Source organism: Nerophis lumbriciformis, linkage group LG25 (genome assembly GCF_033978685.3).
Source record: "Nerophis lumbriciformis linkage group LG25, RoL_Nlum_v2.1, whole genome shotgun sequence".
NCBI classification, from domain to species: Eukaryota; Metazoa; Chordata; class Actinopteri; order Syngnathiformes; family Syngnathidae; genus Nerophis; species Nerophis lumbriciformis.
Window position 1 is genome coordinate 22623229 of NC_084572.2, and position 25861 is coordinate 22649089.

Genomic DNA, 25861 nt, shown 5'->3' on the forward strand with positions numbered 1-25861 from the left:
CAGGGCACACTGGCAACACGTTAGTATTCCATTCCTTCAGCCAAATGTGGCTGAGATGTGTTTCTTTGTTGGAGGCGAAATTACAGAATCTCTTTGGAAGGGATAAAAGGACAGCATTGTATGTGGGTGTCCTTTTATCCCTTCCAAAGAGATTCAGTAATTTCGCCTCCAACAAAGTTGGGTAGGGTGGGACAGGGGTTAGTGCATGTGCCTCACAATACGAAGGTCCTGAGTAGTCCTGAGTTCAATCCCGGGCTCGGGATCTTTCTGTGTGGAGTTTGCATGTTCTCCCTGTGACTGCAAGGGTTCCCTCCGGGTACTCCGGCTTCCTCCCACCTCCAAAGACATGCACCTGGGGATAGGTTGATTGGCAACACTAAATTGGCCGTAGTGTGTGAATGTGAGTGTGAATGTTGTCTGTCTATCTGTGTTGGCCCTGCGATGAGGTGGCAACTTGTCCAGGGTGGCAACTTGTCCACTGCATTCGGCCTACCGCCCGAATGCAGTTGAGATAGGCTCCAGCACCCCCCGTGACCCCGAAATGGACAAGCAGTAGAAAATGGATGGATGTATGTGGGTGATATTTGTTATGTGACAGAATTTTCTTCCACTTTTCGGGTCGCGGGGGCCTAAGCAGAGAAGCCGAGACTTCCCTCTCTCCAGCTACTTCGTCCAGCTCTTCTCAAGGGATGCTGAGGCGTTCCCAGGCCAGCTGGGAAACATAGTCTCTCCACCATGTCCTGGGTCTTCCCCAAGGCCTCCTACCAGTCCAACGCGCCCTAAACACTTCGCGTTCGGGGGGGCATTCTGACCAGATGCCCGAATCACCTCATCTGGCTCCTGTCGATGTGGAGGAGCAGCGGCTTTACTTTGAACTCCTCCCAATCTTCTCACCCAATCTCTAAGTGAGAGCCCCACCACCCAACAGAGGAAACAAATTTTAGCCACGTCATCTTGTCCTTTTGGTCATAACCCAAAACTCATGACCCAAGGTGAGGATAGGGACGTACAGTACAGACCAAAAGTCCTCATTCAATGCGTTTTCTTTATTTTCATGACTGTTTACATTGTAGATTGTCCCTGAAGGCATCAAAACTATGAATGAACACATATACATGCAGGGTGACACAAAAAAAATGTTCATCAATAAAAATCGAATAACTTCCAAAATTGTATTTAAATTAACACAAAAATTCAGCTACATTAGGTTAAGTCTATGTAGCCGACATCTCTAAAGTTTCAAGTCTGTACCACAAAAACTCTTTGTTTAACTGGCGCTCAAAAAATGTGCTCTAAATGAGCTCCCCGTTGCTGCAAGCACATTTGGATCTGGCGGGCAAAGTTCTCGATGACCCTCCCACATTATTCCCTTGGGATCGCTCTTATTGCTGCTGTGATTGCTGCCTTCAGATCAGGGGTAGTCTGGGGGTTGTTGCCACACACCCTGTCCTTAAGGTAGCCCCACAGATAAAAATCTGGGCGTTCAAGTCTGGTGAATGCGGCGACCACTCCGGGTCACACCTGCGGCTAATCAGTCGGTCAGGGAAACGATGCTGTAGCCATGCCAATGATTCGTTTGAGGTGTGTGTGGTAGCACCATCCTGCTGGAACCACTGGAGGTCCTTGACGACCCCTCTTCGTCGACCAAGTGCTGTCCACATTTTGCCAAGCACCTGAACATATCGCTCGGTGTTGATTGTCACAAACTGCTCGTTGTCGTCCTCGAACCAGAATGGTCCAATGATGCCATGTTTGGAGATGGCGACCCATGCAGTGCACTTGACAGAGTGTTATGGCCTTTGCAGACAGTACTCAGGGGGTGTGCTACCCCAGAAGATGTTGTTCTTAGAGTTCACATGACCTGACAGCAGAAAATGTGCCTCATCCGAAAACCAGACATTGTCAAGGAAGTCTGGCGCAGCGTCAATCTTATCGCAAAACCACTGGCACATGATCACTCCTTTCCTCATGTCAGCAGGTGTAAGCTTTTGTTTAATCTGTATCCTGTAAGGATAGAGGTCGAGATCTGCGATCAAAATTCTCCGCACAGACTCCCGGTTCATTCCAAGCTCCTGACTTCGTCGACGCACAGACTTGCGTGGGCTGCGAACAACAGAGTCTCTGACTGCATTAACGTTCTGTGGTGTCCTTGATGATTTCGGTCGTCCAGAGTGTGATTGTCTGTTAGTATCTTTACGATTGAGGTTATTAACAGTCCCATGGGTTCGGAACTTGTCGACCCATCTGTAGATCATTGTGTGGACAGGAAATTCACGACATCCAAACAGTTCTTTGAATTGCAATTGAGCCGCGTGGATAGAATTCAGCCGAAAATAGGCCTTGACTATAAATGTCTTTTGTTCAGTAGTCCATTGCATCTCAAAGTTGACATTTTCTAAACTTTTAAAACATTAATTCTTCTTGGTAAATCTGAAAAATAAAAAGATTTGATTAATTATTTCAAAAGTTATTCAAGTTTAGGTGATGAACGCTTTTTTTGTGTCACCCTTGAACTTAACAACAAAAGGTGAAATAACTGAAAACATGTTTTATATTCTAGTTTCTTCAAAATAGCCACCCTTTGCTCTGAGTACTGCTTTGCACACTCTTGGCATTCTCTCGATGAACTTCAAGCACACCTGTGAAATGAAAACCATTTCAGATGACTACCTCTTGAAGCTCATCGAGAGAATGCCAAGAGTGTGCGAAAAAGTAATCGGAGCAAAGGGTGGCTATTTTGAAGAAACTAGAATATGGAACATGTTTTCAGTTATTTCACCGTTTTTGTCAAGTACATAACTCCACGTGATTATTTATAGTTTTGATGCCTTCAGTGACCATCTACAATGTAAATAGTCATGAAAATAAAGAAAACGCATTGAAGAAAAGGTGTGTCCAAACTTTTGGCCTGTACTGTAGATCGACCGGAAAATTGACAGCTTAGCCTTGCGGCTTAGCTCCTTTTCCACCGAGGCGGACCGATGCAGGGTCTGCATCACTGCAGACGCCACACCGATCCACCTGTCCATCTCACGATCCGCTCTTCCCCCACTCGTGAACAAGACCCCTCCAGGTACTTTAACTCCTCCACTTGGGGCCTCCTTTAATATTAAATCTTGAATCCTTGTACCTTCCTGTCTTATTTTTCTCTACATAACATCCATTGTTGTGGCTACTCGTTCCTAAATAATTGTCACAATACAATTCTCAAAACCCTTTGCTGGCTGAACGGAGTTCTCGTGATTAACTGAAGTTAACTACTGTAAACTGAAAAACAACACAACGTTCAGACTTAAAATAGGTGTCTCGTTGTGCCACACATGATCTCACTTCAAAATTGTGTTCATTTTAATTGATTTACAATATTTATGCCGAGGTTTTAGGGACAAAATCCAAATTGATGACTTCATGGGGATTGGACTTTAGCGGTTTCCCTGTATAGATTTATATTAGTGTTTTCCCGATACCAATATTTTAGTACAGTTACCAAAATGTATTTTGATACTTTTCTAAATAAAGGGGACCACAAAAAATGGCATTATTGGCCTTATTTTAACAAAAAAAATCTTACGGTACAATAAACATATGTTTCTTATTGCAATCGAAGAACAATTTTGTCCTTAAATAAAATAGTGATCACACAAGACAACTTGTCTTTTATTAGTAAGTAAGCAACAAAGGCTCCTAATTTGTCTGTTGACGTATGCAGTAACATATTGTCATTACTCATTCTATTTTGTAAAAATTATGAGGTACAAGCTGTAAAAATGTATTATTAATCCACTTGTTCATTTACTGTTAATATCTGGTTACTTTGTTTTAACACAATCTATCTACACTTCTGTTCAAATGTAATAATCACGTATTCTTCTGTTATTTGGATACTTAACATAAGTTTTGGATGATACCACACATTTAGGCATCGATCCGATACCAAATAGTTACAGGATCATACATTGGTCATATTCATGTGTCCAGCGACGTAATTCCTGAGTTTATAAACATAATAGGAATTTTTAAAAAAGGAAAAAATTTGTGATGATAAAAAGATATTGATGTAGTCATAGTAGTATTGACTAGACACGCTATTGTACTTGGTATCATTACAGTAGATGTCAGGTGTAGATCCACCCATGGCATTTGTTTACATTCAAGGTGCTAGCTTGCTGTTAGTGGTTAGCCATCATATCCTCCTACGGTGTGTACTGAAACATGTTTAGCTATTCCTCGTCCTGCAGGGATGATACTTGATAGAAACGTACTTTATTTGTCGCCATGGAGACCAGGATTAGTAATTTAGAAGTAGCTAAAACACTGCCAACTGCGAATGGATGTTCGCCGCTATCGAGCTAGCAATGTCTTAAAGCACCTCTTCCTGAGGGCGTTTCAGTGTTATAACTTCACCTTTATCGTTTATCTTTGTCCGTTCTCCCTTTTCTGTCTACACACTGTGTCTGCTTGTAAGTACTTTGTGATTGTGCGCTGCCGAACATGCTCGTCTGCTTGCAAAACCAGCAATGACACGACGTGACGACACGCCGGCATGCCCGGGAACCGGTATTTTTCAAACGGAGTATAGTACCGTTTTTGATTCATTAATACCGCGATACTATACCAGTATCGGTATACCGTACAACCCTAATTTGTATTGGATAAGGTTGAACTCAATATTACTTTGTGGTTTATCAATCTGCAGTGGAGACCCGAATATACTTCTTGTATCATTACAAATGATAAAGTGAGTGTTTTGATATAATAGTGAGGTCAAAACGGCACAAATGCATGCTGACACGACATCACACACTTCTGCTGGAGAGCGTCCAGTGATGTAGTACTGCCATGAAAGTCCTCTTGGCTTAAGAGAGTGAGGGCACAGCTCTCTTTAAGTACCGTATTTTCCGCACCATAAGCCGCCCTGGGTTATAAGCCGCGCCTTCAATGAACGGCATATTTCAAAACTTTGTCCACCTATAAGCCGCCCCGTGTTATAAGCCGCATCTAACTGCGCTAAAGGGAATGTCAAAAAAACAGTCAGATAGGTCAGTCAAACTTTAATAATATATTAAAAACCAGCGTGATGTGGGCGCGCATGGAGTCGTATATCAACATGGACGGAGCTGCGTGAAAAAAGCCACCCGGCCTCTTCGCGTAAACTTACCTTAACCACTCGCTCATCTTTTCTTCATCCATCCATCCCTTCGAGTTAGCTTTTATGATGACGCCGGCTGGCAAGGTCTCTTTTGGCAAGGTCTTCCTTTTGAATGTCACCATGGGTGGAAGTTTCTGGCCATTAGCATGGCCAGAAACTTCAGTTTCACCACAGTGAAGGATGACTTCTCATTCCCTGTGGTGCGAATATTCACCGTACGTGCTCCCGTTGTATCCACAGTGCGGTTCACAGGAATATCAAAAGTCAGTGGAACCTCGTCCATGTTGATAATGTTCTCTGGCCGGATCTTTTTTTCAGCTATCTTGTTTTTACAATATGCACGGAAAGTAGCCAGCTTTTCTTGAAAGTCTTTAGGCAGTTGCTGTGAAATAGTAGTCCGTATGCGGATGGAGAGATTGCGTCTTTTCATGAACCGGAAACCTGTCGCTTAGTAGGAGCCATTTTGTGGTCTTTACAGATGTAAACACACAAAGGAAATGAAACGTAATATCCGCGCACTTCTTCTTCTTCTACGGGGGCGGGTGGTTGCTTACAGTAGAAGAAGAAGCGCTTCCTCTTCTATGGGGGCGGGTGCTTACCTTGGCGATTGCTTGCGTAGAAGAAGAAGCGCTTCCTGTTCTACGGGGAAAAAAGATGGCGGCTGTTTACCGTAGTTGCGAGACCTAAACTTTATGAAAATTAATCTTAATATTAATCCATATATAAAGCGCACCGGGTTATAAGCCGCACTGTCAGCTTTTGAGTAAATTTGTGGTTTTTAGGTGCGGCTAATAGTGCGGAAAATACGGTAGAATATGACAACACATGTTCTTGTCCTATCTCCACAGAGACTCCCTTTTGGTCATTGGTTTCTTCTCTATTTCTGTTTTTACGGATCATCTTCTACAGGTCCTTTTCCTCATTTTGTAAAAATAAAAAAAAGAGCCATGCACACTAGGGATGTCCCGATCCGATATTTGGATCGGCTGCCGATATTTGCCAAAAATTGTGTATCGGCAAGGCATGGGAAAATGCCGATCCAGATCCAGTTTAAAAAAAAACCTCCGGTCCGTGTTTTCCAACGCACCGATTTAAATAATACATTCCACTTTTCTGCTGCTCCGTAATTTCCGTTCCGCATTTTCCAGCACACCTTCAACACATCCACACGTCTGTGAATTCTCACGCAGTTGCTTTTAGCTGCTGGCATTACACGACAGGCTCTTCTCACTCTTTCCTGTGTCTCCCTCTCACAGACCACAAGTGCACCTTCTTACACACGTCACATACTGTCACGTCATACGTCACATACGTATACGTCCTCCCCGAGCAGAGAGGTAGCAGCATGGCTAACGTTAGCTGTGATGCTAGCGCAGCCGTGCGAGCAACGCTCCCTCTAAGGTGCTTGCCTGTGCAATTGCGCACTGTTTAAGCGTCCTCTGCGCATAGCAAATCTATGCCACGCACAAAATCAAATAAAAAAATAAGCGCATAACAATTTTCGACACACGGACACGACAGAGAAAACAGTTTTCGTCATCATTGTTCAAATATTGTGACGTCTGTCGAGACGCTTATCTCCATTTGGTGCCACACGCCCACACCATCAAAATGCTGAGGCAAAAATTTCCACATCAACACCGTATGAAAAAATTAGTGATTTTTTTAGTTGTGATTTCCTTCTCTGCATGAAAGTTTAAAAGTAACATATATTAATGCAGTATGAAGAAGAATGTTTTAATGTAGACATGCAAGCCTTGAAAGAAAATTTTGAAAATCAAGACTACATTTCCTGCAAATGGGTGCATTTCTACCCTATATTTTAACTTTAGATTTATTCTCATATCAAACTCTTTTGGCTGTCTTTTTGACACTTACATCCGGCGCCCCCCTCCACACCCTGGATTATAAATAATGTAAATAATTCAATGTGATTATCTTGTGTGATGACTGTATTATGATGATAGTATATATCTGTATCATGAATCAATTTCAGTGGACCCCGACTTAAACAAGTTGAAAAACTTATTCGAGTGTTACCATTTAGTGGTCAATTGTACGGAATATGTACTTCACTGTGCAACCTACTAATAAAAGTCTCAATCAATCAATCAAAACACATAGAATCATCATACTGCTGTGATTATATGCAGTTTCTTGTTACCAACCATTGTGTATTATTCAAGCTCCCCTAATTCAGCTGGCTAGTTGTTATCAAGAGTACTAAAACCCTTTCCAACATGATTCTGACAACTAAGTAGGCTAAATAACTTTAAACTTTAATACATGCTCGGATAGGTCAGTATCGGTATCGGTCAGTATCGGTATCGGATCGGAAATGCAAAAACAATATCGTTATCGGATCGGAAGTGTAAAAACCTGGATCGGGACATCCCTAATGCGCACTCAAAAAATGAGGGATCCCTGTTAAGAAAATCATGCAACAGTGTGATATCCACCAAAAAGGTATGTTTCTATTTTTTGAGGAGCATAATTTATCAGTTTCATTTAGTCTGCGTGGTTATCTTCTAAATGAAAAGGAAAAAGACCATTTTGTTTTAGTGCCCTTTGGTGCTCTTGGTCTGATTTCTGATGCTTGATCTCCCTTCTCCTGTTGCGTGACTGTTTTTATCTCCCCAACATACCCCATATCTTTTTTTTTCTGTCTCATATTTTTATTGCCCCCTGGGCCTCGTTGTTCAGCGGCCTTATCTCTTTGTGCTTTAATTGGCTTATCTAGCTTTTTCCTTTTATGTACTATTGCTGCATTTCCCTCCCTGTGTAAGACTTTTATTCAGAGAGGGTTTGGTTGCACTGAGGTGTGATTCAAAGGTTCAATCTGACAGGAAGCTGCTTTTATAGTAATTAGGGCTGTCAAATAATAAGAACAAATCATCAGATGAATGCCTTAGAATGTAACGATACGTGGTCAAATTTGGGTCAATAGCGCTTATGGATAGGGATGGATATGGAAAATCGGTTTTCCCAGTGTATCGGTTCCTTGGAATTTTTTCAAACGATTCCTTTAACGATTCCTATAGCTGGGAATGACCTCATAATGTAACGTGCGTAGTGATGTCACACAGCAACATGGCATCCATGGCATTTAAACATGCTTAGGCAGAGGGAACACGAGACACAACTCGTAACGCGGGAACGGAGGTCTGCTGTTGGAAGGTGACAAGGAGGACATAAGACAAGTGAAACACGGCGGGGAGAAGAAACACAGAGAGTGTATGCATAGAGCTTGATTATGAGTCCTTACTGTACAAAACAGGAAACTATGTTCTGGCCCAGAACGCAGGTCTGCACAGGCTTAAGAAGCCCAGGGAGCTCATCAGGGACAGGTGTGATGAGTGCTGATTGATTGCAGCTGTGCACCGCTGCAGCTTCTGCAGGAGTGACGCGCGCAGGAGTGGAGCACGCAGGTGCGGTCAGCAGAGCGCACAGATGAATGCACATTGGAATGCGCCCGGGCCGTGACAGTTTGGCTACATTTTACAAGAAAAGAGTGCAAAGCGGTACTTGTAATAACTGCAAGGTTGCTATTTCATCAAAAGGAGGACGCTGAAACATTTGGACACACGGGGCAGCACGATTTTGAGAAAAAATCCTAATTGCGATTTTTCTCTCCAAAATTGCGATTGCAATTCGATTTTTGATTTTTATATTTCATACAAAAAATGGTGAAAATAACAAGTGAAGAAGGACATGTTACTTTTGGATTGCCAACATAATCTTGTCTAAAGGTGCCACACATTAGAGCAGGGGTGTCAAACATATGGCCCGAGGGCCGAATCAGGCCCACGAACTGGTTTTATCCGGCCCGCGGGATGAGTTTGCCAAGTATAAAAATGTACCTGAAACTTTTGAATGAAAGAAACAGCTGTTCTAAATGTGTCCACTGGATGTCGCAATAGCAATTATTTGTATCTTTGAAGATGATGCTACATATGTACAAAATAAACCACATGATGTTAGTACATCAGTCAAGGAAAATGATCAAACTCCATAAATAACATACTGTAATTTATCTTGATAGATTGAAAATTAACACCAATGAGTTGACTGATGAACATTATCCCATAATTTATTCAAAAAATATAAAGAACGACAAATAAAGATAGAATACTGTTAACCACAACATGTGTTGTGTATTGCCGAGGGAGCTGACGGCAAAGACACCAGGGGGCAGTATGTTCAAAGATACTGCCCCCTAATAATAATAATACAAAACAACACTAACTAAACTAAGGAAATGGAGTGTGTGACAAAATCCAAGAGTGAGTGGTGTTAGACTATGTGTGTAGTTAGCTGTTGTGTATTACCGTGATGTTGGATGAGGAAGCAGACAAATCCATAGGGAACTGTGCAAAAGGGGTCCGTGATCCGCGTGAGGTCCGTGGGGCAGAGAGAGGCGTCGTAGTCCATGTCCAGAGCGAGGGTCGAGGATCGAGGAAGGCAGTCCAAAACCATGAGGGAAACAACTGGTAAGACTCGGGAAGGAACTACGGGAGAACAAACAAGGACAGCAGACACGGAGGGAAAACGCAGAGAGGTACACCCAGGGTAAACTAAGTTCCCGCATGGATCCTTGGGTCTACTGGTCCTTTATACAGCTCCCTCTCATCAGGTCCAGGCGCGCTGATTGCTGATCGCCCACTGCCTTGCCGGCATGTGGGCGTGACGCGGCCGTGGGCGCGGCAAGCAGAAAAGCAAAGATGAGGGCGCATTGAAATGCGTCCTGGCCGTGACAACATGTAAATGTAAAAACATAATAATAATTATGATTTGTACATTTTCATAATGTGATTGTTCTATTTTTAAACTAAGATCTGAAGTTGTCTTTATTTTTAAGTTGTCGTGTTGTGATTTTACCAGTCCCGCCCACTTGGGAGTAGATTTTTCTCCATGTGGCCCCCGATCTAAAATTAGTTTGACACCCCTCCATTAGACCAATATGCAATAATTTACTTCAAAAAATATTTGGCTTTAAGCAGACAGACTCAAAGCTTTTGTCTACAACATGTGCTTAAACTGAAGAAGTAATTAATAAAATGTACACAGGGATAAGGTAATGCAGTGTTTTTCAACCTTTTTTGAGCCAAGGCACATTTTTTGTGTTGAATAAATGCGGAGGCACACCACCAGCAGAAATAATTAAAAAAAGAAACTCAGTTGACAGTAAAAAGTCGTTGTCGCAATTGTTGGATGTGACTTTAAACCATAACCGAGCACGCATTACTATAGCTCTTGTCTCAAAGTAGGTGTACTTGACTTATTTGGAGTTTTTTGCTGTTTTCCTGTGTGTAGTGTTTTAGTTCTTGTCTTGCGCTCCTATTTTTGTGTTGTTCTCTTGTTTTGGTATTTTCCTGTAGCAGTTTCATGTCTTCCTTTGAGCGATATTTCCCGCATCTACTTTGTTTTAGCAATCAAGAATATTACAGTTGTTTTTATTCTTCTTTGTGGGGACATTGTTGCTTGTCATGTCATGTTCGGATGTACTTTGTGGACGCCGTCTTTGCTCCACAGTAAGTCTTTGCTGTCGTCCAGAATTCTGTTTTTACTTTGTAGCCAGTTCAGTTTTAGTTTCGTTCTGCGTAGCCTTCCCTAAGCTTCAATGCCTTTTCTTAGGGGCACTCACCTTTTGTTTATTTTTGGTTTAAGCATTAGACACCTTTTTGCCTGCACACTGCCTCCCGCTGTTTCCGACACCTACAAAGCAATTAGCTACCGGCTGCCACCTACTGATATGGAAGAGTATTACACGGTTACTCTGCCGAGCTCTAGACAGCACCGACACTCAACAACAACACATCATTTGCAGACTATTATTACTGGTTTGCAAAACATATTTTTAACCCAAATAGGTGAAATTAGATAATCTCCCACGGCACACCAGACTGTCGCTCACGGCACACTAGTGTGCCGCGGTACCGTGGTTGAAAAGCACTGAGGTAATGTAGTCATAATATATAATAATAATGCAAGTAACTATTTAAAAGGATATAATCAATTGTTATTCCTCATTACTGTAGGATTGTTTGCCATTGCACTGTAATTGGAAGATAAATAACTTTGTTATCCTAAATAAATATCCATCCATCCATTTTCTACTGCTTGTCCCTTATGGGGTCGCGGGGGGTGCTGGAGCCTATCTCAGCTGCATTCGGGCGCAAGGCGGCGTACACCCTGGACAATTTGCCACCTCATACACAAACAAAAATTAAATGGACTCATTTTTGTAACGTTAATAAACACTAAACATATTAAAGTGCATTTTTTTTCCCAGTTAGAAAAATGTATTCGGACATTGTCTTTTTGTTTATTACCATCACGTGATCTCGGTGGCATTGTCACTCGTTTGTCCGTGTTGATGGGCGTATATTACCCATCCAATTTAAAGCTGACATATTCCCACAATATGACCTTTGCCTTTATAATCTTATGTTATTCCTTCAAATTTGTGTTACCTTGCGGCACTTCTCACGGGCAAGTCGCGAGGCTCTCTGCACTGTGTGTTGGCGGCGGCGCTCCGCTCTCGTCTCCGCCGCGACAAAGATTGTGAATGACTGAAAAGAGGGGTGTTCAGTTAATTCCACTGTAATACAAACGCGCTCAGGTGCTGAGAGCGTTTGTTAGTCTCTCACTTCAAACAGAAAGAAAGACAAATGCGAGGCTCAACAATTCTGATTGGAAAACATGGCTGTCACGCAAACACCGGTGACGGCGGAGAAAGAAAGAAAAAAAACTCAGCCTCTTGCGGGTATTTACCGCATTCATAAAAAACCTCAACGTCGATTCGATTTTGAATAATCGTGCTGCCCTAATACGGCCTAAAAATTAAATCTTAGATTTTTTTTCAGAAAAAAAATATTTTTTTCCTAGTTTTTTTCTCCTACTTTTTAAAGAAACCACTTAATACAAATAATTGAGATTATTCGAAACAAGGTTTGCTTTTATTTGATCAAAAACTAGTTATTTGAAATGACATTGCATACACTGGATCTAACTCTTAGCAAAATTCTAATTTGTATAAATGTGTTCTTTTTAGACCAGATAAAAATTTAATTGAATTTATGTTATATTATACAATGTATCAAGCTGGTTCATAAACAGACCATATCATTAGTTTTACTAATCTAATGTTGTGCTCGTTAAAGGGGAACGGCACTTTTTTTTTAGGATTTTTGCCTGCAATCATTGTGAAAGACATGACGACAGATGTATTTGTTTTTCAATGATTTCTAAAGCATTAAAAAAAATTAACCTAAAGAAAAGTCCGCTTACAGCTGAGCCAATGGGAGGTCCTCTATACCATTGGTCCCCAACTACCGGGCTGCGTCCCGGTACCGGTCCGTGGATCGATTGGTACCAGGCCGCACGAGAAAAAAATATATATATTTTTTAATTTTTTTAAATTATTTTTTTAATTAAATCAACATAAAAAAACACAAGATACACTTACAATTAGTGCACCAACCCAAAAAAACTCCCTCCCCCTCATTCACACTCATTCGCACAAAAGGGTTGTTTCTTTCTGTTATTAATCAATCAATCAATCAATCAATCAATGTTTATTTATATAGCCCTAAATCACAAGTGTCTCAAAGGGCTGCACAAGCCACAACGACATCCTCGGTGCAGAGCCCACATAAGGGCAAGGAAAAACTCACCCCAGTGGGACGTCGATGTGAATGACTATGAGAAACCTTGGAGAGGAACGCATATGTGGGTAACCCTCCCCCCCTCCTCTAGGGGAGACCGAATGCAATGGATGTCGAGTGGGTCTGACATAATATTGTGAGAGTCCAGTCCAAAGTGGATCCAACATAATAGTAAGAGTCCAGTCCATAATGGGGCCAGCAGGAAACCATCCCGAGCGGAGACGGGTCAGCAGCGCAGCGATGTTCCCAACCGATGCACAGGCGAGCGGTCCACCCAGGGTCCCGACTCTGGACAGCCAGCACTTCATCCATGGCCACCGGACCTGTCCCCCCCCCCGCCCCCCCCCCCCTCCACAAGGGAGAGGGGAGCAGAGGAGAAAAGAAAAGAAACGGCAGATCAATTGGTCTAAAAGGGGGGTCTATTTAAAGGCTAGAGTATACAAATGAGTATTAACATTTCGGGTTCCTACATTATATATCAATATATATCAATACAGTCTGCAGGGATACAGTCCGTAAGCACACATGATTGTATTTTTTTATGACCAAAAAAAACAAGTCGGTCCATGGGACAAATTTTCAAGCGTTGACCGGTCCGCAGTTACAAAAAGGTTGGGGACCACTGCTCTATACCGCCCATAAAACCCAATAAAAAAACATCCAAAAAGCGCCAACAATGCTCAGTTTACATTTCGTGATTTGAATATAAGTATTAGTGATATTGTTGTTATTATAAGCGCTAACACAGCCCTGCTAGTATTTATAGCAGGGCTGTGATCACTAGCGTGTCATCGAGTGGTAACCGGTTTCCTTGCTTCCTTTGCTCGCGGAAGTTTATTTTATATCATAAATCATGCCTCTCACCTGGATAGTAGAAGGCCGAGGACATATTCTGACAAGCTGGTAAATTTTGACGGACAATTTAGACCCGAAAATGGCAAGAACGGCACAAAAAGATGCTTGGTTCCACCCCCCTTATTATTAATTATTATTATTTTTCATCTTAATGGGAATACAACAAGATTCCATCAGTCGGCATCCTAATGACAGCAGACATTGTACAGTAAGTGATGTTTTATCATGTATGTTGGTTCTCAAAGTCTGCAGTGAGCGGTAATCAGTGACATAGTGGGGGGGAAACAAGTGAACGTTGTGATGCGTTTTTGATATGAATGTGCTGCGTATGCTTAAAATGATCAAAATACGTAAATATTACATGTTATTATAAATGTGCCTGTTGTGTACATTACATATATACTTACATTATATATATACAATTCAATGGAAGTTTTTATATGTTGTTAAAGGGCTAATATAGGCAGAATAGAGCGACTCCAATAGGCTCCATTGTAAGCGGACTTTTGATTGCTTTTATTTAATATTTAGAATGCAAATATAAAAGAAAAACATGTGTTCTTGTCTTACATAAGGATTGTGAATAGTAGGCAAAATTCCACCAAAAAAGTGCAGTTCCCCTTCAAACCCACTAAACCTTTATTTACTAGTTTCGTCTCTATATAGTGATATAATTCCAATCTCACTGCTAAATATTAGTACTATGAGAATAATAAGGATAGGAATAATAAGAGGCTGTGCTTAGAAATGTGAGTGCTAACGCTATATAACGTTCCTGTGAAAGGCTTACTTCGACAGCACCGATTGTTGTTGTCCAGTTTATTGCATTTGCTCTTGGCGTCGAGTCAAGCAACGTTGCACTTTATTGCATTACCACACATGCCTACACATGCAAACACAATCCGATCGTATGGTTTGGAATGATTCGTTACCATGGTGCATTTGGGAACATGAAATTAATGAGGATTAAAGCCATCTGCTGATTTAACAGTGCACAGAAACGCTAACACTGTAGTGCCCACTAAAATCAAGTCATTAAAAAAGGAGGCAAGGTGCACTGCAGCAGAAATGGACATGAGTGATAATGTGATCTTCACTTTGCATGATGTGCAACCATGCATGTACTTTTGGAGTGGGTGTGGGAGTGGGGGGGGGGGTACACAGCCACAATCACTACGCAGACAACTTACTGAGCACATCACATCTTGTGAACGGGAAGTTCTCCCATCCAGCAGAGAAAGTGGCAGCGCAGGTCCTTTCTATTTCACGCTCCAACCAAGTGTCTGCCAATTTGCATCACTCTAGCACTTTTACATCTGTCGGGATGTTAAAATAGTGGGAAGAGAGCAAAGATGCAGAAGCACAAGAGGGGATTGAGATAAAAGGAGGAAAAGGCTTCTACAAGACACGAGCAAAAGTGCACTAAAAAAAAACAACTTGAAGTGAAGTTGTTGTAAAGCATGCAAATCTGCTATGCATTAACATCAAATTACGGTACTATTACCCTAAAGAGGAAACATCCACCACGTCTAAGCATTTATTGGTCATCCCGCAAGCAAACTCTCATCAGCTTTTCAGATTCAGCACATCAGGCATCATATAAAAGAACGATAACACTTTAGTATGGGGAACACATATTCACCATTAAAGGGGAACATTATCACAATTTCAGAATGGTTAAAACCATTAAAAATCAGTTCCCAGTGGCTTATTATATTTTTCGAAGTTTTTTTCAAAATTTTACCCATCACGCAATATCCCTAAAAAAAAAAGCTTCAAAGTGCCTGATTTTAACCACCCGTCCATTTTCCTGTGACGTCACATAGTGAAGCCAACACAAACAAACATGGCGGAAAGAACAGCAAGCTATAGCGACATTAGCTCGGATTCAGACTCGGATTTCAGCGGCTTAAGCGATTCAACAGATTACGAATGTATTGAAACGGATGGTTGTAGTGTGGAGGCAGGTAGCGAAAACGAAATTGAAGAAGAAACTGAAGCTATTGAGCCATATCGGTTTGAACCGTATGCAAGCGAAACCGACGAAAACGACACGACAGCCAGCGACACGGGAGAAAGCGAGGACGAATTCGGCGATCGCCTTCTAACCAACGATTGGTATGTGTTTGTTTGGCATTAAAGGAAACTAACAACTATGAACTAGGTTTACAGCATATGAAATACATTTGGCAACAACATGCACTTTGAGAGTGCAGACAGCCCAGTTTTCATCAATTAATATATTCTGTAGACATACCCTCATCCGCGCTCTTTTCCTGAAAGCTGATCTGTCCAGTTTTGGAGTTGATGTCAGCAGGCCAGGGAAGCTAGGGTTGATAGGGGGTTTAGCTCGCTCGTCTGCAGGAACAAACTGCCGCCATTGCTTGCCGTGCTACCGAGGTCCTTTGTCCCTGAATTGCTCACACACTCCGGCAGATTCAATGGGGGTCTGGCGGCAGATTTCTTTGGCTTTATCGTTGGAAATGCATCTGCTTTGAGTGTCGCAGGATATCCACACATTCTTGCCATCTCTGTCGTAGCATAGCTTTCGTCGGTAAAGTGTGCGGAACAAACGTCCAATTTCTTGCCACTTTCGCATCTTTGGGCCACTGGTGCAACTTGAATCCGTCCCTGTTCGTGTTGTTACACCCTCCGACAACACACCGACGAGGCATGATGTCTCCAAGGTACGGAAAACAGTCGAAAAAACGGAAAATAACAGAGCTGATTTGACTCGGTGTTTGAGAAAATGGCGGATTGCTTCCCGTTGTGACGTCATCGCTCCGAGAGTGAATATTAGAAAGGCGTTTAATTCGCCAAAATTCACCCATTTAGAGTTCGAAAATCGGTTAAAAAATATATGGTCTTTTTTCTGCAACATCAAGGTATATATTGACGCTTACATAGGTCTGGTGATAATGTTCCCCTTTAATTAATTACTTTTTAACATGCAAATTAGTAACATATTGGCTCTTAATTAGTCATTATTAAGTACTTATTAATGCCTTATTCTGCATGGCCTTATTATACAACACGTAAGCCATTAACTAAGAGTCTTCCCTCAATAACCTCAGAATTATTGCTTATTAGTAACCCTAACCCTAACCCTTATATGTTCCCCTAGTGTCCAAATAACTCTGTTATTTTAATAAGCAACTAATTAATGGTGAATATGTTCCCCATACTAAAAGAACATGCAAATGTCACTTTTGGACTGCGGTGCTTTTTCTAGTTAAGTTTCTGTATCACTGCACTGTGCTTGTGTAATTTGAAAATCCACCACTCACCAAACTGGTTTCCAATCACCAATATAAACTGATTGCATGCGTGTGCACCTTGCGTTAAAGTTAAAAGTGTGCTTCCTTTTGCTGCGTGTCTGCAGGTTGCAACCAGCCAACCTCATGGAGATGATCCAGGCGATTGCTCAGAATGTCTCCAACATGGCAATCAGGGTGGAGCAGATACTGCAAAACAGCATCATGCAAGGCAAAGGTACAGTCGTCGTAATGACATCAATTATGCAATATCATACCAATCCTTGTGCAGTGAAAGCTGGGCTACAATAATGATTTTGTAAATCAACAGAAAATGCATTACTCTTATTGTTTATAGGGTTTATACCTAAAAACATGATGCTGTACCAGTGTTGTCCGGATACCAATATTTTGGTATGGTACCGACATTATTTCGATACCTTTCGATACTTTTCTAAATAAAGGGGACCACAAAAAAATTTCATTATTGGCTTTATTTGAACAAAAAATCTTAGGGTACATTAAACATATGTTTCTTATTGCAAGTTTGTCCTTAAATAAAATAGTGAACATACAAGAGAACTTGGGTTGTAAGTAAACAAAAAAGGCTCCTAATTTAGCTGCTGACATATACAGTAACATATTATGTCATTTTTCATTCTATTATTTTGTCAAAATTATTAAGGACAAATGGTAGAAAATGAATTATTAATCTACTTGTTCGTTTACTGTTAATATCTGCTTACTTTCTCTTTTAACATGTTCTATCTACACTTCTGTGAAAATGTAATCATTTATTCTTCTATTGATTGGATACTTTACATTAGTTTTGGATGATACCACAAATTTGGGTATCATTCCGATACCAAGTTGTTACAGGATTTATAAACATAATATACATTTGAAAAAAACGAATGAAGAGGTTGTGATGCCAAAAAATATCGACGTAATCATAGTAGTATCGACTATAAACGCTACTGTACTTGGTATCATTACAGTGAATGTTAGGTGTAGATCCACCAATGGCGTTTGTTTACATTTTGACGCCGGTGAGCTACGGTTTGTAGTAAAACATGTTTAGCTATTCCTCGTCCTGCAGGGATGATACTTGTAAGAAACGTACTTTATTTGTCGCCATGGAGACCAGGATTAGTGATTTAGAAGTAGCTAAAACACTGCCCACTGCGGCTCGACTTTAGCCGCTTGCTAGTTATCCATGTCTTAAAGCACCTCTTCCGGTGGGCGTTTCAGTGTTATAGCTTCACCTTTAGTTAAAGTTAAAGTACCAATGATTGTCACACACACACACTAGGTGTGGTGACATTTGTCCTCTGCATTTGACCCATGCCCTTGTTCACCCCCTGGGAGGTGAGGGGAGCAGTGAGCAAGCAGCGGTGGCCGCACCCGGGAATCATTTTTGGTGATTTAACCCCCAATTCCAACCCTTGATGCTGAGTGCCAAGCAGGGAGGAAATGGGTCCCATTTTTATAGTCTTTGGTATGACTCGGCCGGGGTTTGAACTCACAACCTACCGATCTCAGGGGGAACACTCTAACCACTAGAGTCTAGTGGTTCTCAAATGGGGGTACGCGTACTCCTGGGGGTACTTGAAGGTATGCCAAGGGGTACGTGAGATTTTTTCAAAATATTCTAAAAATAGCAACAATTCAAAAATCCTTTATAAATATATTTATTGAATAATACTTCAAGAAAATATGAATGTAAATTCATAAACTGAACATCAAATCAAGTATGATATTCCATTCATTACAATGCAACAATGCAATATTCAGTGTTGACAGCTAGATTTTTTTGTGGACATGTTCCATAAATATTGATGTTAAAGATTTCTTTTTTTTGTGAAGAAATGTTTAGAATTAAGTTCATGAATCCAGATGGATCTCTATTACAATCCCCAAAGAGGGCACTTTAAGTTGATGATTACTTCTGTGTAGAAATCTTTATTTATAATTGAATCACTTGTTTATTTTTCAACAAGTTTTTAGTTATTTTTATATCTTTTTTTCCCAAATAGTTCAAGAAAGACCACTACAAATGAGCAATATTTTGCACTGTTATACAATTTAATAAATCAGGAACTGATGACATAGTGCTGTATTTTACTTCTTTATCTCTTTTTTTTCAACCAAAAATGCTTTGCTCTGATTAGGGGGTACTTGAATTGAAAAAATGTTCACAGGGGGTACATCACTGAAAAAAGGTTGAGAACCACTGCACTAGACCACTGAGTAGGTTTTTAAGCCAAAAGGCGTCCGTTATCCCTTTTCTGTCTACACACTGTGTCTGTTTGTATGTACTCTGTGATTGTGCACTGCCGAACATGCTCGTCTGCTCGTAAACCAGCAATGACACGACGTGACGGGGTCGGGGGGTCTTGGGGTACCGGTACATTTCAGAGGCGGTATAGTACAGAATATGATTCATTAGTATCGGGGTACTATACTAATACCGGTACAACCCTATGCTGTACATAAATGCATATTGTATTCATAACTAGTCATGCTTTTTGAGTGTTTTTTGAGTACAATTGCTACACATTTGACCCATACTTACCCTCATGTTTGTTTCAGTAAATGGAAAAAACCCTGGGGGAATCGTCTCAATTTCATTAGGCAAATGTAAACAGAATGAAAAGGGAGCGAGAGAACTTGGCGCAGAAGATATAAAAAACAAGGGAAACGCAAAAAGCATTGGTTGCATTAACAGACAGGCCATTTATTCTCTCTCGTACTACTTTGCTCCACATCGGCAGCAGACAGGCCGTTAACTAAGTCAATGGAGCAATTAATGCGGTGTGCGCCCCAAGTAAGCAGACGCACTCGGCGGCGTGACCCGAGGATGGTTAGCAGGGGCGGCCGTGCTCTGTAAAGTCGAGTGAGCAGTGTGCACTGTGAGTTTTCATTGCCATGTTCATCGGTGATGTCATCAACATTGCCGATGTCAGGGCGTGAAGTGGGTTGAACGTCCACAACTGAGCGAGGGACGCTCTAATCTGGAGTCTCGTAGTGCAATCATGTTGTGGAGTTTGATTGAGGAGGTGTTAAATGAGCCGATAAGGAGTATCATGTTGATTCATTGCTGTATGGATCATTAAACTCAATCTATGCATATTACAATTTGGACCTCAGAGCCTTTGGATTAATAGAGCCACAATGATTGCATGTAAAGTAGATTCAATAGCTTGTTAAACATCCAGACATACAGGTACAACAAAGGTACTCACCAAATACTTGGTTTCTTAGTCATTGGCATTTAGGTGGCCCCTAGATTTATGAACTATAACATATTTTCCAAAGGAAAACAATATTTTTACATTTATTAACCGCACCCGACCATAAGCCACAGATTTATACCGGTACGAGAGAGAGAGAGAGATGTTGTAAATGTAAATTTACATACCTCAATTGTTTCCAAACGGACACAAAACAAAACAGCATGAAGCTAGCTCTCCAATCAGCTAAGCAGACTCAATACTCCACGGTGACGTTTTGGTGAATTTACGAAACTGAAAGATACCAAAAATAAAGCCATTGTAAGTTAATAATAACACAGACATTTGTAAATGTGTCAGCATATTCCCTAATGCTAACGACGCTAGCTTGATTACATTACGATAGCCAGTACACATATGCACTCCTACAATCATCACACATGGGACGGTTTTGTAAGTATAAATTGTTTTAGTTACGGTATATGTAAAACTTGGAGTAATGAATGAAGAATCCTTTCTTGTTTTACTTCTGGTTCAACGCATGCAACAGGAAATACAAACTCGTCCATAAGATGGCGTCACAGCACAAACAATAACGCACCTTTTCAGTGTCTGTCGGTGTAATATGTAATCTATTTTTTGAACACTAAACATCATGGCCGCGAGCGAATAAAAATCCATAAATTAGCCGCGCCATTTTATAAGCCGCAGGGTTCAAAGCGTTGGAAAAAAAAGTAGTGGCTTACAGTCCAGAAAATATGGTAGTTGGTTCTTAAACAGCTTTCGTAAATAGAAACGCAAATTTCCACAACGAAAACATGAATAATTACTTCCAGCCTTGACAAAAGTGTTGCGTTCTGTTGGTCTCAAACCCCAAAATGCAGAGACGGCAGGCGTAGCGCAGATAAACATGACTTTAATGTCAAAAAACAAGTCTAAGTATTGCAACATGGAAGTGCACAGGGAATGCAATTACGAGCTAGACAAGAAACATTAGGCTACTGCAAGCAACGAAAATCGAGCCCTATGGGCAGGGCAGGCTGCAATATAAAGAAGCCTGATTGGCAACCTGAAACAGGTCCCAGATTTACAATCAGGGACAGATGAGGGAGCCAGCGTTCAGACCAGAAGAGTGGTGAAGGCAAACCGGAAGTAAAACGTAATTAAGAGCGCAGGAAAGGAACGTAATACATGAATAAGCAAAAAGACAAAACAAAGTCAGTAGCTCTCCCCTTACAAAACAAATTCCAGACGTTTTAATAAAGTTCAAAATTAAGGGAGGGTGGAGGGTGGATTGCCGGAGGGTCGCCACATTGCCCCACTAGCACAAAAGGATCCGCCACTGGTCCACAGGCTTTGAATCCCCGCAGCCAGCGAGGAAGAGATAGATGGTGGCGGCAAGTGGAATTCCACTGGTGCTCACAAAAAGGCAGATGAGCGCAGGGTGTGCGCATTCTGCTCGTGTCTTTTGCAGGCGTAGAAGGCAGGTGTGCAGTGCATACACCTGCTTTTTGCGTGGACAGCAGCGGAGTGGTGAAGGATAACCGGTAGTAAAACGAAAATAAGAGCGCAAGTAGGGCTGGGCAATATGGCCTTTTATTAATATCTCGATATTTTTAAGCCACGTCACGATACACGATATATATCTCGATATTTTGCCTTAGCCTTGAATTAAATTGGGGCGGTATAGCTCGGTTGGTAGAGTGGCCGTGCCAGCAACTTGAGGGTTCCAGGTTCGATCCCCGCTTCCGCCATCCTAGTCACTGTCGTTGTGTCCTTGGGCAAGACACTTTACCCACCTGCTCCCAGTGCCACCCACACTGGTTTAAATGTAACTTAGATATTGGGTTTCACTATGTAAAGCGCTTTGAGTCACTAGAGAAAAGCGCTATATAAATGAAATTCACTTCACTTCACATCACAGCAGTATGATGATTCTATGTGTCTACATTAAAACATTCATTCAGAGAGGGAAACCACAATTAAGTCAATTGACCAAAAGTGTATTTATTAAACAGTTATTAAGCAGTGGCACAAACATTCATGTCATTTCAAAACAGAAAGTCCAAGATTGTCAGAGACATTTTAAAACAAGTTATTAGTGCACTTGTGTGCATGATGTCACTAAGATGACATATCAAAACAACACTAAAATAAAGTGCACTTTTTGTACAGAACGCAACTACAATAGTTTAAAACAAATAAAGTGCACTTTTGTGCATGATGTCACACAAGATATTTCAATAACTGTCAAATAAAAATGAGCTGCATAATAGGAAATCAAATAGTGTATGTCCTTCACTATGTGGTAGGTTCCTGCAGACGTTATCTCCTTCTGTTGTTGACTAATTTTTTCATACGGTGTTAATCTGGAAATGGTTGCTTCGGCATTTTGTGGGTATGGCACCGAACGGAGATGTTGACATGCGGAGTTTCATCCATCCATCCATTTTCTACCGCTTATTCCCTTCGGGGTTGCGGGGGGCGCTGGAGCCTATCTCAGCTACAATCGGGCGGAAGGCGGGGTACACCCTGGACAAGTCGCCATGTCATCGCAGTGCGGAGTTTCAAGCACTCTTCATTCTATAGCGGGTGACTTTTCAAATTATGCTACAAATTAGCAGTAGGTCCTACTTTTTGTAGCAATGCTTTTGCTGCATACTTGTTTGACATCTTCCCGCTTGAAGCCAAACCACCGCCAGACGATCGACCCCGTGCTGTTTTTATTGGGAAATAATTCTTCCTTCATTTGTTACCAGATTCGCACCTTCTCTCTCTCTCGTATTACCACTCGCACCACTCCGCTAGCATCACAGCTAATGTTACCCATGCTGCGACCTCTCTGCTCAGCGATGGCGTATGACGCGACAGTATGTGACGTATGTAAAAAGGTGTGCTTGTTTTAAAGGGGAACATTATCACAATTTCAGAAGGGTTAAAACCATTAAAAATCAGTTCCCAGTGGCTTATTTTATTTTTCAAAGTTTTTTTCAAAATTTTACCCATCACGCAATATCCCTAAAAAAAGCTTCAAAGTGCCTGATTTTAACCATCGTTATATACACCCGTCCATTTTCCTGTGACGTCCCACAGTGATGCCAATACAAACAAACATGGCGCATAGAACAGCAAGGTATAGCGACATTAGCTCGGATTCAGACTCGGATTTCATTGGCTTAAGCGATTCAACAGATTACGCATGTATTGAAACGGATGGTTGTAGTGTGGAGGCAGGTAGCGAAAACGAAATTGAAGAACAAACTGAAGCTATTGAGCCATATCGGTTTGAACCGTATGCAAGCGAAACCGACGAAAACGACTCGACAGCCAGCGACACGGGAGAAAGTGAGGACAAATTCGGCGATCGCCTTCTAACCAACGATTGGTATGTGTTTGTTTGGCATTAAAGGAAACTAACAACTATGAACTAGGTTTACAGCATATGAAATACATTTGGCAACAACATGCACTTTGAGAGTGCAGACAGCCCAGTTTTCATCAATTAATATATTCTGTAGACATACCCACATCCGCTCTCTTTTCCTGAAAGCTGATCTGTCCAGTCCAGTTGGAAATGCATCTGCTTTGAATGTCGCAGGATATCCACACATTCTTGCCATCTCTGTCGTAGCATAGCTTTCGTTGGTAAAGTGTGCGGAACAAATGTCCAATTTCTTGCCACTTTCGCATCTTTGGGCCACTGGTGCAACTTGAATCCGTCCCTGTTCGTGTTGTTACACCCTCCGACAACACACCAATGAGGCATGATGTCTCCAAGGTACGGAAAACAGTCAAAAAAACGGAAAATAACAGAGCTGATTTGACTCGGTGTTTGAGAAAATGGCGTATTGCTTCCCGATGTGACATCACGTTGTGACGTCATCGCACCGAGAGCGAATAATAGAAAGGCGTTTAATTCGCCAAAATTCACCCATTTAGAGTTCGGAAATCGGTTAAAAAAATATATGGTCTTTTTTCTGCAACATCAAGGTATATATTGACGCTTACATAGGTCTGGTGATAATGTTCCCCTTTAAGTCTCTGTGAGAAGGAGAGACAAGAAAGAGTGAAAAAAGCCTGTAGTGTAATGCCCGCAGCTAAAAGCAACTGCGTGAGAACGTATACTCGAATATCAAGATACAGTCATTTTGAACCCGTGATATATTGAGTATATTGATATATCGCCCAGCCCTAAGCACAAGTAAGGAACTTAAAACAGAAATAAGGAAAAATACAAAATGATGTATGGCCTGACATGACAGGTCCGGACAAAAAGTCCATATTTCAGTAAAAGTTTGTACACTTTGAACACAAAATAGTGTTTTGCAGTACAGTACTGTGTATCAAACATAAGAGGGTGATGGATCAACTACAGAACTGTACCTCTTTATTAACTGTCCTCGTATTCAGTGAATGTTGCTGGCATGCCGCAGAAAGGAGGGAAAATGAAAGAAGCAAGAATGTCGTACAATGCTATGGACACCGGTTTTCTTTCTGAAATGTTCAAACCAATGCTTTGCTAGGAATCATTGAGATATCAGAACTAGAAAAATGCTCTAAAAAGGCTTAAAACTCTGTCTTCTTTGACTTATAAATATTGGTACAATGTTGGATACTCTTGTAAAACAACGACAAAGCGTCAAATCCTAAATACATTTTGAGTATTTAGCTCGCAAAGGTCCTGCTTCACAGACTGCGAGACTGTAATGGCTTCTGCCTTGAGCTTGTGTGTTATTTGTTCTCGTCTAATGCTCTGACGTCTATAAAATAAGTATTCGTGTTTATTGGTCTTGATGACATTTTTACACGCGACTCTTTTGTCAAGATGGACCAGTACGAAACTGGATTAGCAGCTAAACTCTGAGGTAAAAAAGACAGAGGCATTTCGACTTGAATTGAGGAAACACAAGATAAGGTAGCATAAACTATTCATTTTCGGTTGTGTTGTAGTTCTCCTGTGTTCAGTGTTTATTTCTGTTGCCAGCATTTCTTTACTCCCTGTGTTACCTCTTGCTGCTAGGAGCGCTGATTGCACACACCTGCCTCTGTTGGGTGATTAGGACAAGCACTGGGGGCCAATTGCACTCAAACACTTTTTATGCCAGTCTAGCCGTCCAGTGGGCGCAAGAACATTGTATGTATTGTATATTTGTGCCTGCTAAATATTTTTCATTGCTTGATGCACGCGAGACCTTTTTCTGTGCTTCTCGTGCGCTCCCCTGCTGCACGTTTCCTAGAGTTTTGCCTCCCGAAAGGATTAAATACTTTTCTTAGGCCCTGTCTACATTAAGCCGGATAACTCCTTAAACAAATAATTATTTAGCCTAAGCCCCGTTTCAGCCGCACTAACCCATCGTTTAAGGTTCCCTTCCTTGGATAATTTTTTACACAGGTAAGTGCGCCGTGTATTTATTGAATCACCGGCTCTTAGCTTTGTGTGGATTCATCGATCGTTTAGAAACTGTGTTTGGAGAGGAAGCAGGCATGTGATTTTTCCGTCTATAGTCGAAAATCCGTCTTTCTTATCTCTGTAAAAATATTTTCTGTTTTTCTTTGTTTTTTCCGACCTACAATCTGTGTTGATTGTGGCAGACATGTGATGACCTTTGCTACAATATAGCCTGTCTAAATCCTACATTTAATTTTCTTAGTTTTTTTTAGAACAAAACAGTAGCTGACATTTGTTAATTTTTTCGACTGTTT

The 25861-nt window shown here is 41.3% G+C and overlaps 1 protein-coding gene across 1 annotated transcript in view; it reads left to right on the forward strand.

Moving 5' to 3' along the window:
- Positions 1-25861, forward strand: part of LOC133621686 (alpha-1,6-mannosylglycoprotein 6-beta-N-acetylglucosaminyltransferase B-like) — a 334072-nt gene that overhangs the window by 142228 nt on the left and 165983 nt on the right. The window contains exon 4 of the mRNA XM_061983949.1: positions 17054-17163. Within this exon, the coding sequence (XP_061839933.1) occupies positions 17054-17163 (110 nt within the window). The remainder of the gene's footprint in view (positions 1-17053; positions 17164-25861) is intronic.